Source organism: Dryobates pubescens, chromosome 1 (genome assembly GCF_014839835.1).
Source record: "Dryobates pubescens isolate bDryPub1 chromosome 1, bDryPub1.pri, whole genome shotgun sequence".
Lineage (NCBI taxonomy): Eukaryota > Metazoa > Chordata > Aves > Piciformes > Picidae > Dryobates > Dryobates pubescens.
This window is the reverse complement of record NC_071612.1, coordinates 46,364,743-46,379,774: the sequence shown is the minus strand read 5'-3', so window position 1 is coordinate 46,379,774 and position 15,032 is coordinate 46,364,743. Positions and strand designations below refer to the sequence as shown.

Genomic DNA, 15,032 nt, shown 5'->3' with positions numbered 1-15,032 from the left:
AGCAGGGACAGTCAGAGTAAACATGATGTCTGCTTGTAAACAGCCACAAAGTGGTGCCTGGGTCAACTCGCCTACATTGCCTGCTCACCCAGCACTCTGCTCTGGGACTCCTAAGAAGAAAGTTTGCTGTCTCTGAACAAAGCACATTGGGCCTATCTAGTTTTGTTCTCTGCAGTATTGTCAAGCCAGTATTGTTTCAGCTTAATTTTAATACTCCTCCTAAGTGTCCCCAGATGTGCAGCACATGAAGAGGGTACAGGGGCCAAGCAGTGGCTCTCAGCCCTATGGCTCAATCCTCTCTACTGAGTGTTAGCCCCTGCCCTAAGACAGATGCTACCAGCACGCTGCCAAAATCAGCATGCTGACAGCTACTGGGGATAACTGCCTCATGTAGTTCCTGTGCCTGACATGGGTGAGCCATGTCCAGCCACCTCACAGTCACTGCTGCCAGCAGGGTGACAGCAGGTCAAGGGACATTCCCTGAGTGCTCTGAATACCAGGCACTACCAAGAGAAACACAAGTCCTTTTCTGCCTTAGGATCAAGGGAGTTTAGAATAAGCAATGACTAGACTAAGCAAAGCCAGATGTTTGGGGGTGGACAGAAATGCACAGAGGGGAGAACTCATCAAGGATGTGTTTCTAAGGAGGCATCATCTATGGCCTTGATGCTTACCAGGCAGTCTCGGCTGCCTCAAGTTTTCTGTGCTCTAAGAGCTCCTTGCAAGGGCCCTTACCTTGTTCCAGATGAGGACAGGGGTTGGGATGCCCATGACTTCACAGCTCAGGTAGATCTGTGCTCCTGTCACATTCCAGATGTCCTTAGGAGGGGTCACAATGGAGGGTCCTGCAAAGAGAAAGAAATGCTTCTGAGCACTGAGTTACTGCAAGCCTGTCTCCCTCCTGGCTTTTTAAGTGGGACCAATCACTTCTGATGGGTTTTGAGGATGAGGCAGGTGGTGTTCTTGCTTGGAGCAAAGCTAGCTGGACTGATCCCACATCACAGTGCTTCCCTCTCCAGGGCTATACATGCATCTGACCTTAAGCTGTTCAGGCTGATGGGCACATGCCCCAGATGAAAACGCAAGTGTTCAGCACTTCAGGTGATCCATCCTTCTACTCAGAAGACTGAGATTAGAGGTAAGGTTGTGTTTGTGGTCTATTATCTCAGGGACTGAGCAGGACTTAATTGTTGTCTCTGCTCACCATGCTGTCACTAAATGTGTTGCTGACACTTGACACATGGAGGAAAGGACTCCCCAGGAAACGGGGTGGATCCCATTCATGCTCCTATGCCATGGAAAACTTGGCCAGCCTTGCAGCATCCTTTTTTCCCAGCACGATTTTAATCTGCAGCAACGCCCACGACAGCTGGCTGTCAGAATTCAATGTAACGCTGCTCGTGTTTTACCTGTGTGAAGTACTCAGCCAAAACCAGCTAGCTGGAGGGCAGCAGGTCTCTCCTTGGGGGTATCTGGGAAGGGACCAAGTGAATGCAGGACTCCATTTTTCCCCAGAGAGTTCCACTCTGGTTAAACCAGAAGCTGTTTCCAAAGGCAGATGGGAGCGAAGCTATTTTGCAGATCTGTCTGGAGATGTTTACCCCTCAGGCTGGGAAATGTTGGAGACAGGACCCATATCCCAGGAAGGGAAGAATGGTCTTTTCTGTTCAATCCCCCATTAGTTGGGTTGTTTTGCAGAATGCAGCTATTAATTCCCCACAATAGGAAGTGCAGACCAAAGGAGCACATAGTGTTTATTTCCACTTATTGATAGCTTGAAGAACACAGCAGCTTTTCCCCTAATGCTCTGAAGATGCAGGCAGTAACAGGAAGCTGAAGGTCCCATTAGGTTCCACCAGGAGAAGACATTTACTATGCAAACAAGATTCCAGAGCCATCCTGACTGAAGCCCCTGGGTATGCTGGCTCACAGAGCATGGCTCATTCCTACCTCATAAAAGAGGGGCAGATTTGGGTCTTGATGTTCCTGGGGTCCTGAACATGCACTGACCTCTGCCCTGCAGCTCTCTTGCAGGCTGTCAGAAGCAGGTTTCAGGTGCATCTCACTACACCACCATCTTCCAGCAGAAAGCTAGTGGTTCTTTTCATCCTTGAGACCTGGGGCAGATCCACACTGGTATCATCAGCCAGAGGACATGAGCCATCCCTCTGGGCTCCCCAAGGGATACCAAGGTGGCTCCTCAGTCCCGAGCAGCTGATGTGATCTCAGGGAAGTGTTTACTCTTCTTATCCAAGACTTCTCTGTCTAGGAATGACTGCACACAGCCTGCTGATGGGAAGCTGATAAGAAACTGGGGTGGGTGCAATCCAGATTCTCCATTATAGGGATATCTTAATCCTGGTTTTAACAGCAGATCACTGTGAAGAAGCAGGATAGTTTTTAAAGCCAGACAACGGTTCAGGGCTGGTGTCCTGGCAGGCATCACAACCTTGTTGCTCCAGATCTGCAGCACAGAAATGAGTCCCTCAGCTGAGAAGAGGATTTAAGTGGGGTTGCATTACATGGCTTACCCTGTTAGCTGTGGTGCTGCATTAATTGATTCCTGTGCACTGGCCAGGAGAGGGGTGTGTTGGAGTCAGAGCACCCTTTCCCAAATGGAAGAGTGCTGAACGTATCCTTTTCCTAGGTGGCCCAGAGCAGATCCATACTTCCAGATCATGCCCAACTCCGCACTGCCAGCAACACCCCTGTGGAGGCTGTTCCCTCGAGTACAACCACAACATAGTACAGTGGGGTGATCCATGAACCTCAGCCTCCCTGCCCACAGCACTGCCCAGCCCCTGAGCAGCTGTGGCCAGCCCAGGGTATTGCCATCCCCATGATGGGGCCACCTCAGGTCATGCACTCTGCTCCCCTTCCCCAGCAGAGCTGTTCCATTTCCTGCACAGCCCTGCTGTTCTTTTTCTGGTGTCCTTTGAACAATAGGGACAATAGGGGGCTTGGCAGCTCTGGTGGATTCTGGATGTCCCCAGGCAGCTCAGCTCACCCCCTGCTCTGCAAGGATTTCCAAGAGATGTGCACTCAGCACAGTCTGCTGCCGCTGCCTCCTGCTCCAGCCATGCAAACCTACACGCAAAGTGCCCTTCCCAGGGCAGAGCTTGGGGCCTGCCCCTGAGAGGCAGAGCTACACTTGCCCCTGCATGACACTGTCTTCTTTATCACAGGTCACAGAGTTTCTCCATGAGGCAGGAGAAACACAGATGCCCTCAAATTACAACCATATCCCATCATCTCCTGCTGCAGAAAAGCAGAGATCCCAATTCCTAGATTAAAAGCCAGGTGGATTTTAAGGCACCATTACAGTTTTCCAGGATCTGGATCAATTCTTTCCCAGTTGGGAACTGGCAGCATTCAGCGCACTGGTAAATCCACTGCCTGAGGTGTCTCTTGACTGCCAGAGCTTCCCCTTGTGTCAAGGGCCAGGACATTCTCTGCCTGTGGATGTTTGCTCGCCCTGCCAGTAGCAGGTCACACAAGGTTATTTCTGCTGACAGGGTAAAAGAGAGGGAATTTCTACCCACCTCCCAGGCAAGGAGAAATTGTTTGTCTTCCCTGAAAAGGGGAATTGCCTGCACAGCTTCACAGCAAAGCTCCAGCTGGCTTGGCACAGTGAGAGCCTGGCCATTGCAAGGCGGCCCTGAGCTGAGCTCGGGAGGTACATTCTGATCTAACCAGGAGGAATGTCAGACTCTGCCTTTGGCTGCAAAATGAACTGGGAGCATTCACAGGCCTCCTCCTCTATCCGGCACAGCCTGAGGCCGGGAGGGGGAATACACATCCCTAGAGATGCAGCAGTGTCATGGGAAAAGTCAGTGTGGTCTCTTGGGATATTTGACTTAAATCCAGACAACCAAAACTCTAGAGCTGGGCTTCTTCTGATGATGAAAATAAATGAGAAATGCCAGGAAGTCAAATTTGAAGTCAAATCACGACAGGCTGCATCAGGTTGACATCCAGGTGCACGGCAGCCACCCTGCCTACTGCCTGTTTTGTTCTCTCCTGATCTCTCCCACAGTCCCTCAAAGCAGTCCTTTGTACACAGCTGATGAATTGATTTCGGCTAGCATGAAGACCCCTGGCCCTCATCTTACTGGCTGACTCCTAGAGACCTTGCTGCAGGTTGCACCTGCTGATGAAAATGGTCACCACCATCACTGTGGCTGAGAAGTCTCTACTCTCCTGCAGGGAAGGAGCTGGGGTACCGTGGATGTGCTGGATGCTCTGTGTCTGGACTTGCCCTGAAGGTGCAGGAGCTGCTTGGCCAAGAGGACAGCACAGGCTGTTGATGGAGATCAGCTGCTCTCTGCAGGCATTTCCTCCCTGCTCTGCCCATTGTTCACAAGACAAATAGCTCTCCCTGGCCCGGGAAGGGGTTTATATCTAGAGCCAGTGAGCTCATTCACCCCAGGAGAGGAGCCTAAAGCACAGGGACTGTTTTTTCTGCAGATCACAGGGAGCTGGCAGTGTACGTCATGTCAAAAACAGCAGCTGGAGAGGAGCTGTTATCTAGTTTCTTTTCTGCCACGGCAGCATGCAGCAAAGCCTGTGACTTCTTTGATGAGGCTATCATGTGGCATCTGTTCCTGACACCTATCCTGTGCCAGGCACCTTTTCTCTGCTTAGCTACATCAGGCAGCTCCAGATCTGACATCTCCCAGCCCACCTGCCTGCAGAGCAACTTCTTTGGTAAAATCTAGGGGGCCACAGGTACGTCACTAGAGCCAAACCCAAGCTCGACATTGAGCACTGGGGCACGGCCTCATGCTTAGGTGTGCACGGGAAGTCCCAACCAGGAGCACATGAAGCTGTGGATCACATGCTGAAGCTTGCGTGGGCGTCAGCTTGGTTCCCAGCCAGCTCTCCTGAGCAGCCTTGCGTGAAACACAGACTGAGAACATTCCCCCTAAGACAACAAATCAAAACCAAAGCTAGACATTGTTCACCCTCACAAGCTCTTGCAAGTCTGAAAATAGACCCACTCCAGTCTCCTAAGTTTCTGGGAAAGTAATTTCCCTTAAAAATCTCTTTATATGGAGAAGGGAAAATCTTCTGTAAGCAGCATCCTAGCATTCTAGCTGGCATGGCCTCAGCTGCTCCCTCCCAGGTCAGTGCTCTGCAAGAAGCAGCAGAGGGGAAGCACAAGCAGCTTCTGGCCTTTCTCATTCCCAAGACTGCCTGCTGTTTTCTGGAAGATTTACAAACCTCCTTCTTTCCCTCTTTCTGAAGGCATTTCTCCCCCTCCTTTAACCTGGTCTTGAAAAGACTGAGTTACAAAAGGAAGTTCTGAGACATCCAGACCAAAGGAGATGCTGGATGCTAAGCCCTTTCTTCCATACCTAGCAGGCAGAATGGGTCTGTGCTGGCCCCAGCATTGTGACCAGAGCAGAGGCTGTGCCTCTTCATGCCCTGTGCCCAGCTCAGTGCTCTGCTTCATTCTGCAGCATCCTCAACACAATCTGATTTTCAAAGCTGGGCCAATAGAAAGGGAAATGTGGCTGGAGCTGTTCTGAAGCTCAACTGCAGGTTTATGACCACACATGCCTCTGGAAACAGCCAAACAAGAAAAGAGCAAACTCTCCTCACTGTCCTTGCCTTTGGACTGCCACAAACCAAGCTCTCTCTTGCCTTTTCCCATTGTCCTGCCCTTTTTCCTCACCTCCCTTTTCTTTTACCACTCTGAGGTATGACATCCCCAGGGTCGAATAGGCAGAAGCTTTCTGCAGACAGCTTGCTGCTCCCCAGCCATATCTGGATGCTTATTTGTTTGGGTTTGGTTGGGTTGTTTGGTTGTTTTGGGGTTTTTGGGTTGGTTTTTTTTTATCTTGGACCTCCCAGAGAAGCAGCTCAAGAAACCTCCCAGCTGCCATCCCCCCTCTTTGTGTGACCTTGGCTAAGTTTCACTAAGAAAACTCATTATGGCACAAAGACTACCAGGAGCTAAAGCCTGGAAAGAATGTGCAAAGCTTGTGGTGGGAGGCACAGAAACAAGGCATGGCAGCATTTATGCATGGAAAAGCAAGCAAAGCTTTCAAAAGTCTGACCTGATTAGACTTGTTATGTGGTAATCTCCTGTTTAATATGAACCTCAATCAACCTCAGCCCCACAATGGATTAAACACAGTTTTTTAAACACAGCATGCCTTTTCAGCAACAGAAAAAACAAACATGGGGAGGAATTTGCTGATCTATAATCATTCCTTCCTAGTGATTTTGGATATGCTATAATGATTGAGAATGAAGACACAGGTGAAAAATATGATCCTCTTGGGCAGTGGAGGTGTCTGAACAGTGCCCAAGCAGACTCTTCGAGACTGAGCTGCCAAGTAATACATTAAACAGCTTCCCTAATAAGATTTTAGCACAGCAACCATAAAAACTCAAGCTCCAATGAACCAAAACCTTTTCAAATAACTAAATGCTTTTTAAGGAGGATTTTATGACCCATCCTACAACAGTGGAAACCCCCAAAGTTACAGATAAATTTGAAAAATACCAGCACAGAGCTTCAGCTCTAGAAACTCTGTCTAAAAATCCCAGTGCACTGTGTGCTGGAAAAGCACCACACTTAAAAATACCACATCCCCACACCATGCTCCACCTATAAGCAACCCATGGTATAAAACAACAGGTGTGACCCCACCACACACCTGCACAGCTCTGCTCTGCCATGGACTCTCTGGACACAGCTCAAAAAAGGTGAACAAAATGTACCTGCAAATGCCACACTTTCCTTTACGGTGAGAGAAAGCAGGTAGCAGGCCACTGCTGCACACCCTCCCTCCCAGCGGATGGAGAGTCCAAAATCAGCTTCCCTGGAGAATTGAGGAATTCAGCTTGTTTCCAACCACAAATGAATCAGCAAAAACTTGTCTAAATCCTTCTTTCACAAACAAATAAGAAAGCACTCATAAAATGTGAATATTCTTTTAAGTCCCTTAAAATCCAACAGAGAAGGGAAGGAAACAACTAAAGGAATCTAAGTTAGTTGTCAACTAAAAAGCACAAATACAGAAAAGTTTCTTGGAAAATGTGATTGGATAGGAACTATGCTCTCTTTTGCCCACAAAAGATGGGAGCCTTTGAATTTAAGGCAGCTGGATTGAGAGACAATGAAGCAATGAGAGTGATAACAGCAGTCTGCCATCTCCCAGAAAGTTTCCCCTCAAAGCCCATCTCTGCTCTGTTCTGGCAGTGTATATAAAAAACAAAACCAAACCAAAAACCAAACCAAAGCCAACCAACCAAACACAACAAACAAACCACCCTTTAAACTAAAATATTTCTGGAAAAGCCTCAAGAGCTGAATTTGCATGGAATGAGCCAGCAGATGTAATTTCTGTTTCTTGTTTTGAAACTGACCAGTGGGAACTCGGCACCTGTTTGTTTGCAGCGCAGGTGAGGCACAAGCAAAGCAAAATTGTTGCTGGAGTAAAATGGCAGGAATCTGGGGAGAGGGGAGGAGGGCTCAGGGGTTGTACTTGCCACTGGGGTTGTTAGTCTCCAGCAGTCTGGCAGTGACAATCTTATGTCTGTCAGCCCATTTTTTAAGCCCTGTGGACAGCCAAGAAACCTTGCACCCACCTTTTCCTGAGAAACAGAGCTGGCAAGTGACACCTTGGCAACAGTTTGTCTAGGAGGGGTGCTGTCTTGGCTTCTGGAAAGCCAGAATTATACCCTTCTGGGGGGCACAACTCAGCTCCAGTGTTTGGGATATCTTTGCTGGTGAAAGAGAGAGTTAGGAAAGTATAGTGCTGATTGCAGTCAGCTTTGAAAGAATCTCTCTCCTGGTCATGCTTTTCATAAGCTCTGCAGTCAGTGGGATAGTCCTGCCAGGTGTTGAGCCCTTATCATCACAAGGCAAAGCCCTCCACATTTTCAGTGCTGCAAAAAGATTTTCAAGGAGACATGGAAATTCAAGCCATGTTCAGCTAAATAGAAATAAAGCAGGCTGCTCGGCAAGCCAGCAAATCGACCCTTCACCCAGAGAGGCCCAGAGTTTCTACCTCTGGGAGGTCTTTGTAGGTAGGTACAATGGAGAACTAGTTGCCAGGAGAGTGAGATGTTGTCCTCTGGAGTCTTTCAAGAGCTGCTTTGTGGTACAGTGTATTTAAGCAAGAACAGGCACTTGGCTTCCACCAAGGAAGAGGTGAACATAAAATTTAGACAAAGCCTTGACTGACAACAGCAAAACAACCTGAAGACCCCAATCCTGATGGAATAAGTATCAGGGATTTCAAACCATAAGGCCTTTGAGCTGCAACTAAGCAACTTCAGCAGTATTTCCAGCAGCCACAACATGTGCCCTGAAGCACATATTTGCTAGTAGATAAGAGAGATTCAGAGGTATTCGTCCCTTCTTGCCCTGGTGAGACAAGCCTGTGCCTGGTATTTTTCAGCTTAGAGATCTCATCAGGCTAAAAATCCTGCTAGCTTTTTGATGGGGGTTGGTGCTTTGAAGTTGTTCTGCCTGGCTTGAGCTGAGCCATACAAGCCTAATTCTTTATGCCAGTTGGCTTTGCATGGCAGCATCCTCCTGTCCCAGGTCCTAGCTGGCTATAAACAGCCTTTGTATGCATTGCAAATTTAATTTCAGCCTAAATTACTGAAGCCACTAGCTCCATAAGAGGCTCTTTTGAACATCTGTGCACAGCTGGGTGACAGCAGTGGCAGAAGGCAGCTGTCATGGCAGCTGAGGAGACCACCAGAAGTGGCACCCCTGACCAGGTATCTGCCCCCCTGTCAGGCTTCTGCTTTGTCTCTGGGCCTGCCCTTTCCTGCAAGAGCTGGCACAGGCCTAAGCATAACTACACATATTCACAGACAGAATGCAAAGGGCCCATCCATTTAAAGGTAACGCTGGAAAGCAGCTGGAAAACTTCATAGCATCTATCTCCTGCACAGCCTCAGCACTGAGATGAGCTGCAAAGAGGCTGCTGGGGCATGAGGGTAGATACAGGGTGAAAGTGGTGGTTCCCTAGCAGGGAGCAGGGCAAACCCAGAGCCAGCTGTGAGTGTAGATGTATAGGCACAGCACAAGCCCAGCTAGAAAGGAGCCCCATGGCATTGCTGCCTGCTCCCCTAGGGCAAACGCAGGCAGCTTTGCCACCCCCTGCTGACACCACACTGACAGCAGCCAAGCAGCCTCAAGGAGTTGGGAACCAAGCAGAGTGCCTCTTTCCAGATGTTCCCAACAGTTCTGCCCATGCACAACCCACTCCAGGAAGGACTGGCTGGATCTCCACACCTGCCAGGTGCAGGTATAGCAAAGGTTATTTCCACCCTCTCAAACTCTTCTCAACCATGTCTTCTTTTGCGCTCCAGCAGGAAGTTTGGCTGCAACGGAAATATCTTTTTCTGCATGGCTTCACTATTTTTGTACAAAGAACACAGGCACCAGATCCAAGAGGTCTGGGAAACAAGCAGCAGAATGAGAAACTCAAGGACAAGGTCAAGGGAAATTATGTAGGGCCAAGAACCGGCTGCTTCCTTTTGCTATTTAACAGCAAAGAAACATCCATGTTTTTTTCCAGTCATTGAGCAGTATCTCTTAACAAGCAAAAACTGCATTACACACAAAGCCATGGGATAGGCTCTGTGCTGAATACAGAAAGCTCAACTTGGCATCCATTTGGTCAGCTTTGTCAAATGTACTTCTAATGAACCTCTAGTTCCTTGGAAATATATCTATGGTGGAAAAAGGTGTGTCTCTCAATGAGTATTTTGCATGCTAAGCCTTATGCAGCTGAATGCTTTGTTTCCAAGTGACTTCACTCATGCCCACATAGTGTTACCTATGACTGTCTATGCCAGCAAGCACACCTTCCCCAGACCCTTTGAATATTTGGTATATGTGGAGAGGCAGACAACGTGATAGAGAGACTATTAAATGCAGCCCTAGTTAACCAAAGAATAGGAGCCCATCTTTAATTGCTTGTGGTTGATGTCTGTCTGAAGCATGTATTTCAAGGCAGAAGAAGAGGTGACTGTGGTAAGCCTCATTCTCGCCTTGATGAGCACAGTGACAGGGATTGAGAAACAAACTGTCAGCCCTTTTGCATGTGCCTGTGTCCTGTCTCCTGCCCTGCCACACCAAGCATGCAGTAGTGCGAGAGTGGGTGAGGAGCATCTACCAATAAGCTGTTCCCAGAGGCATGCCCTTCTTCTGATGGATGCCCAGCTGCTGCCCTTCCTGCCCATGACAGCAAAGACCAATGTCAGTTGCCACTCTACCTTCCCTTTTCCTGGGCACCAGCATTCAAAGAGGATGTACAAAACCAGAAAGCCTTCCCTCTCCAGTTCCACTCAATTAAAAAAAAAAAATTAAAAGTCACCAACATAGTTAGGACCCACTGCTGGAAACATGGTTTTATCAGATTTGAAAGACTAATTGCTCTTGGACCTAAAGGATGCAATCCTGGTAAGACAGCAGTGCATGTGGACACCTCAGAGCCCATCTACCACAAGCAGAAAGCCCATATTCCCAGTCCCCTGAGGTCTTTTTTCTGTGCAAAAGCTGTCACACAAATGACTGGTGCAGGCAGGATCCTGCCTATAGTCTCTGTGCAGAATCCCACCCTAGACAGTTCCTCAAGGAGATCATATCTATTTGTGATATGACAAAAGTCAGAACTTCCATTCCTACAGAATCTAGGTTCTTTTAGAAACCCAGAAGAGTGCTGTGTCCTATCTGGAAAGATACTGATAGAGGCTCTACCCTGCGAGGCTTATGGGACGGATATCCTCTCTTGTAATTGCTTGGAAATCTGTGTGGAGATTGCAACTCCCCTCCCCACCCAACAGCTCTAACTACTAGGAGGTCCAGAGTGCTATAGGAATGCTTCCAGATGTTTACCTCGTGTGTGGGCTGAGTCCCTGCCTCATCTATGAGTGATGCATATCACAAGAAGGTCCACAGCACAAGGAAGATTCATGCAGCTGAAGGAAATCTCAGAAGAGTCAGTTGCGACATCACTGCTGAGTAGCTCATATCCCTCTTGCTCCGTTCCCCAAGATAGTGGGTCAGAGCTCTTCCAGAAGCAGAAGCCAAAAGAAGAGTGAGTCCCCAGAGCAACAGAGGAGGGGACATTTTGCCAGTGGCTTAGCACCACATGCTCCAGCAAAGTTCTTGGGTAAGAGGTGTCAGCTTGTAAAGGTGTCTTGCTGCACATCTACACACCCAAAAAGACCTTCTCCAAGGAAGGGATGCATTTTGTACATGAAATAGCTGTCCCACACTGTGACCCTCTTCAAAGCTGCTACTATGATGACCAAAGGATGTAGAAAGTCTTGTAAGAGCTGTATGAAGCTAGCAGGTTGGTGGCCTCCCACTATCCTGCCTAGCAGCTCACATTTTCATTGGCCTCATCAAACTGCCTCTGTAGAATCCCCACCAGGCCAAGCCAGCATTCAGACTGGGGCAGACACAGGGCTTGTGTAGACAAGGGTTGAGGAAGTAACTTCTGATATATCAATACTTGTTTTGCCATGAACTTGCAGGTGACCTTGGACAAGACAAGTAAGAATGCAGCCATCTTCTCAAGTACACATCTGAAGTGTGACCTGAGACATCTTTCAGCTATCTGCTCACTTGCTCTGGGCTGGCAGGGGTAAGAAGCATCACCTATTTTCAGAATCACTGTTACCAGCTCTTGAGTCCTCCCCATCAGGAAAGACTCCTAAATACTAGATGGAGGCCTGGACAGAGGCCATTCTCATTTCATCCCACATTAGCCTGATGGCTGGAGCTCCTTCCCTTCAGGAGTTAACATTACCATGATGTTTCTGGCTAATATACAAGCCTGATGTTTTGCGCAAGGTTTGTGAAAAGCCACAAAGGGCATTTAGTGGACAATACCAAAATGCCTAGCCCAGTACTTACCCAGACCTTCCTGCTTTCTTTGGGAGTTTCAAAAACATTTTTGCAAGACATACTTGGCCTCAGTTATGGGAAGAAAAAGGAGGAGGAGGTGGAGGTTGTGACCCTATGCATACTGTGTTTATGAAAACACTCCTCCACCAAAACGGCACTGGCACAGTGAATGTGTCCTTCAGACCTTCAGTAAATAGCTTGTGTGCTGTGTCCCGTGGGCCCCCTCCCTTCCTTCCAGTGAAACCCACTCTCAGAAGCCAGGATTTCTAATAAAGCCTTCACAACAAAATAATTTCTTCCTTGGGCACTATCCCCAAGTAAAAGCTTTGGAAGACACGAGGTCCTCGTTGTAAATGCTGCAAGTGCAAACTGCTATCTGCAGGTCAGAGGGAAGTCACTGATCATTTTCCTTTCCAACCAAAGCAAGCCTGTGGATTTTGGCTCTAAAATTCTGTGGCTTTCACATCCATTTAATCATTTCCTTTTCTGTCTGCAATCTCCCTCTGCCCAGCACTCCCCTTTAGTCCCATGTCACAGTATCCCAAGTTGCAAACTGCAGGCAAAGCTTGAGAAGCAGGGCCGTGTTGTTCCAGCACGGCTGGAAGCCAAAAGACAGTGGTTCAGTTTCCTTGTATTTCTGGGGCTGGTCTAAAGTCTTCCTCCAAGTTCAGGCGGCATCATCTAACTGGGACTCTCAAGTCCATTTAAGGTGGTTTTGAAGTCATTTTGCCTTTAGAAATGCGCGCCCTGATGCGATAAAACAGTACGAGGCGTACTCGAGAATAGCCTTTCCCCCGTGAAGTCAGGTAGCACAGCCGGACACCTCACTCTCCGCAGCAGCGCCCGCCGCCGACCCGCCCCACCCGACCGTGAGCGCTGCTCCGACCGCTGCCCCGTCCGCCGCCCTCCCGCCGGCGCTCCGCACCTTGCTCGCAGGCTCCCTTGCTGCGCTGGCTGATTGCGGGCTCGCCGCGGCTCTGGGCGCGCAGGCTGGCGGCGCGGAGCTGGCAGCCGCTGCTGTAGGTGAGCCCGTCGCTACCGCACACTGGGTAGCGGCTCTTGCATAGGCACACGCCGGGCGGGCCGGCGGCGGAGAGGGGTCCAGGGGCTGGGCCACCCTTGGCCTTGCGGCGCTGGCGACTCTTCACGCATTCGAGGCCGGGGGCGCAGCGCCCGCCCGTGGCGCCACTGCCGCCGCACGCCTCACCCTCGCCGCGGCCGCACTGCCAACAACACCCGCAGGCGTCCCGCACTCGGCCCAGCGGGCAGCCCCGAGGCGGCAGCGCCGGGCACTGCGACGGCTCGCAGGGTCCGCAGCCCCCGACCGCCGCCGCCGCCGGCGCGGGCACTGCCAGCGCCGCCAGCAGCGGCAGCAACAGCCGCAGCAGCAGCAGCGCGGAGGGCTGCATGGCGGCACGGTGGCAAAGTGACAAGGCGCTGCTCGCCCCCGGCAGGCGCTTAAGCCGCGACGGGGGAAACCCCTCCCCGGCGACGCCGGCCCAGCCCTGGCCACGGCCCCGGCTCCCGCCGCGGCAGCGGGGCGTCGCCGCCCTCCCGTGGCCGCCGGCACCCTCCGCATCGCCCGCTTTGCCTGCTCGGTGTACTGGCCTGGCTGCCCTTCAGCCTTGGCATCCCCTTGCTCTGTCCTCTTGCTTCCTGCCCGTGCTCAGCTCACAGCCATCAGCTGCGAGCGTCTGCGGAGGCCTCGTGAGCCGGAGACAGTGAGTTTCCTGCGGGAGTGCAGACGATAGTGAAAAGATGATCTGTAGAGTGGCCTTTGTGCCAAAGCTGTTGCCCACTGACCTCTTTCATCTTGGCTTCTGGTACCCGCCCCGTTCTCGGTCCTGAAGGGTCCCCGAGGGGCTGAGGGTGGGGTCAGAAACTGGGTGATGCTGCTTGAGTATGTCAGGATGATGGCCTGCAAGTGCAGCACCCCAAAGCATAATGGTGCTGTTAAAACCCTTGACAGAGGGCAGTGGGGTGGCACAGGGTGCTCCTTTCTGCCCTTGCTCTTGTTCCCTCCGCTTGCACCTGGCTGTGCTCTGCAAGGGTGCAGGGTAGTCCAGGGCAAATGCTGCTCAGCTCTTCTCCTGCTGAAGCCCGTGTGGTGGGCATTGCTTTGGAGCTGTGAGATGGAGAAGGACTTTGGCACTCTGGAGTGGAGAAGGATGTAAGTAGTGTGTGTCCCATGTTGTGAAACTGCGGAATGCAGCACTGCCCAGCATGGGTTAGCAGCAGCTGAGCCCCTAGGTGATGATGTTCATTCTTATAGAGCAGCCATGGCCATGAGTCAGGCCAGCAGAGGGACTGTAAGCTCCCCACTTCCCCAAACCTGCTCTGGAAGGATTGACCTGCTTATGCCCATTCAGATGCCAACACTATGAGAATGGACTACCACCACATGCCTCCTCAACTCTCTGGGGCCCACCATGGAACATTCCTCTTGGGACATCATGGCCTCTGAATACATTTCCTTGGATTTCTCCATTTCCCTCACTCTGGAAGTGGCTCCTTTCTGTTATCTTGAGACAAAGTCTGCCCTTATTAGCAAGCACTACATCAAACTCCCAAGTGTTCAATACATGGAGGTTTTTAGTTTGGTTAGAGTTTTTGTAAGGGTAAGTCATTACAGAAGTGATGAAAAGGGGTGAAACGGCCAATGTATGGACTGACACACCTGTCAAAACCTGTGTTAGCTGTGAAAACCAATTTCATCTTTGTATCCTACCTCCAAGTTGCCATCTCCTTCATAGGCCCCCAGATTCCTTTTGGTCAGATTGTCACAAGCCTTGATTCCTCTTGTGTTCAAAGAACCTGCAGCAGCTTACCAAAGCAAGCCTTTCTGACATGAAGTGGTTGTCAGCAATATACTTAGCAGAAGAGAAAAATGTAGCCCTGAAAGGAAGGACATCAGTGTATTTCCTTCCACTGAATCCACATGCTGTGCCAAACAGGGAAGTGCCCTTGCCTCTGCCTGGAGCACAGGTTTTCTTTCCAAGGAGGTTCATGTTTTGGTGCAGACAGACCTCTAGTGTCTCTTCATAGTTTATGCTTTGGCCTTACAGCTCTAGCTCAGTATTTCTTTATACCAAGACCTTCCTGTGTACTGTAGAAGATAAGGTACCCATAGTATGTCTAGGGA

The 15,032-nt window shown here is 50.1% G+C and overlaps 1 protein-coding gene across 2 annotated transcripts in view; it reads right to left on the bottom strand.

The window, feature by feature from the left end:
* IGFBP7 (insulin like growth factor binding protein 7) overlaps positions 1–13,357 on the bottom strand; it is a 139,205-nt gene extending 125,848 nt beyond the window's left edge. For both annotated transcript variants that reach the window (XM_054165017.1, XM_054165009.1), the window contains exons 1-2: positions 12,816–13,357; positions 736–845 (exon numbers count right to left, since the gene is read on the bottom strand). In XM_054165017.1, the coding sequence (XP_054020992.1) occupies positions 736–845; positions 12,816–13,299 (594 nt within the window). In that variant the 5' untranslated portion in view covers positions 13,300–13,357. The remainder of the gene's footprint in view (positions 1–735; positions 846–12,815) is intronic.
* Positions 13,358–15,032: the final 1,675 nt, after the last annotated feature.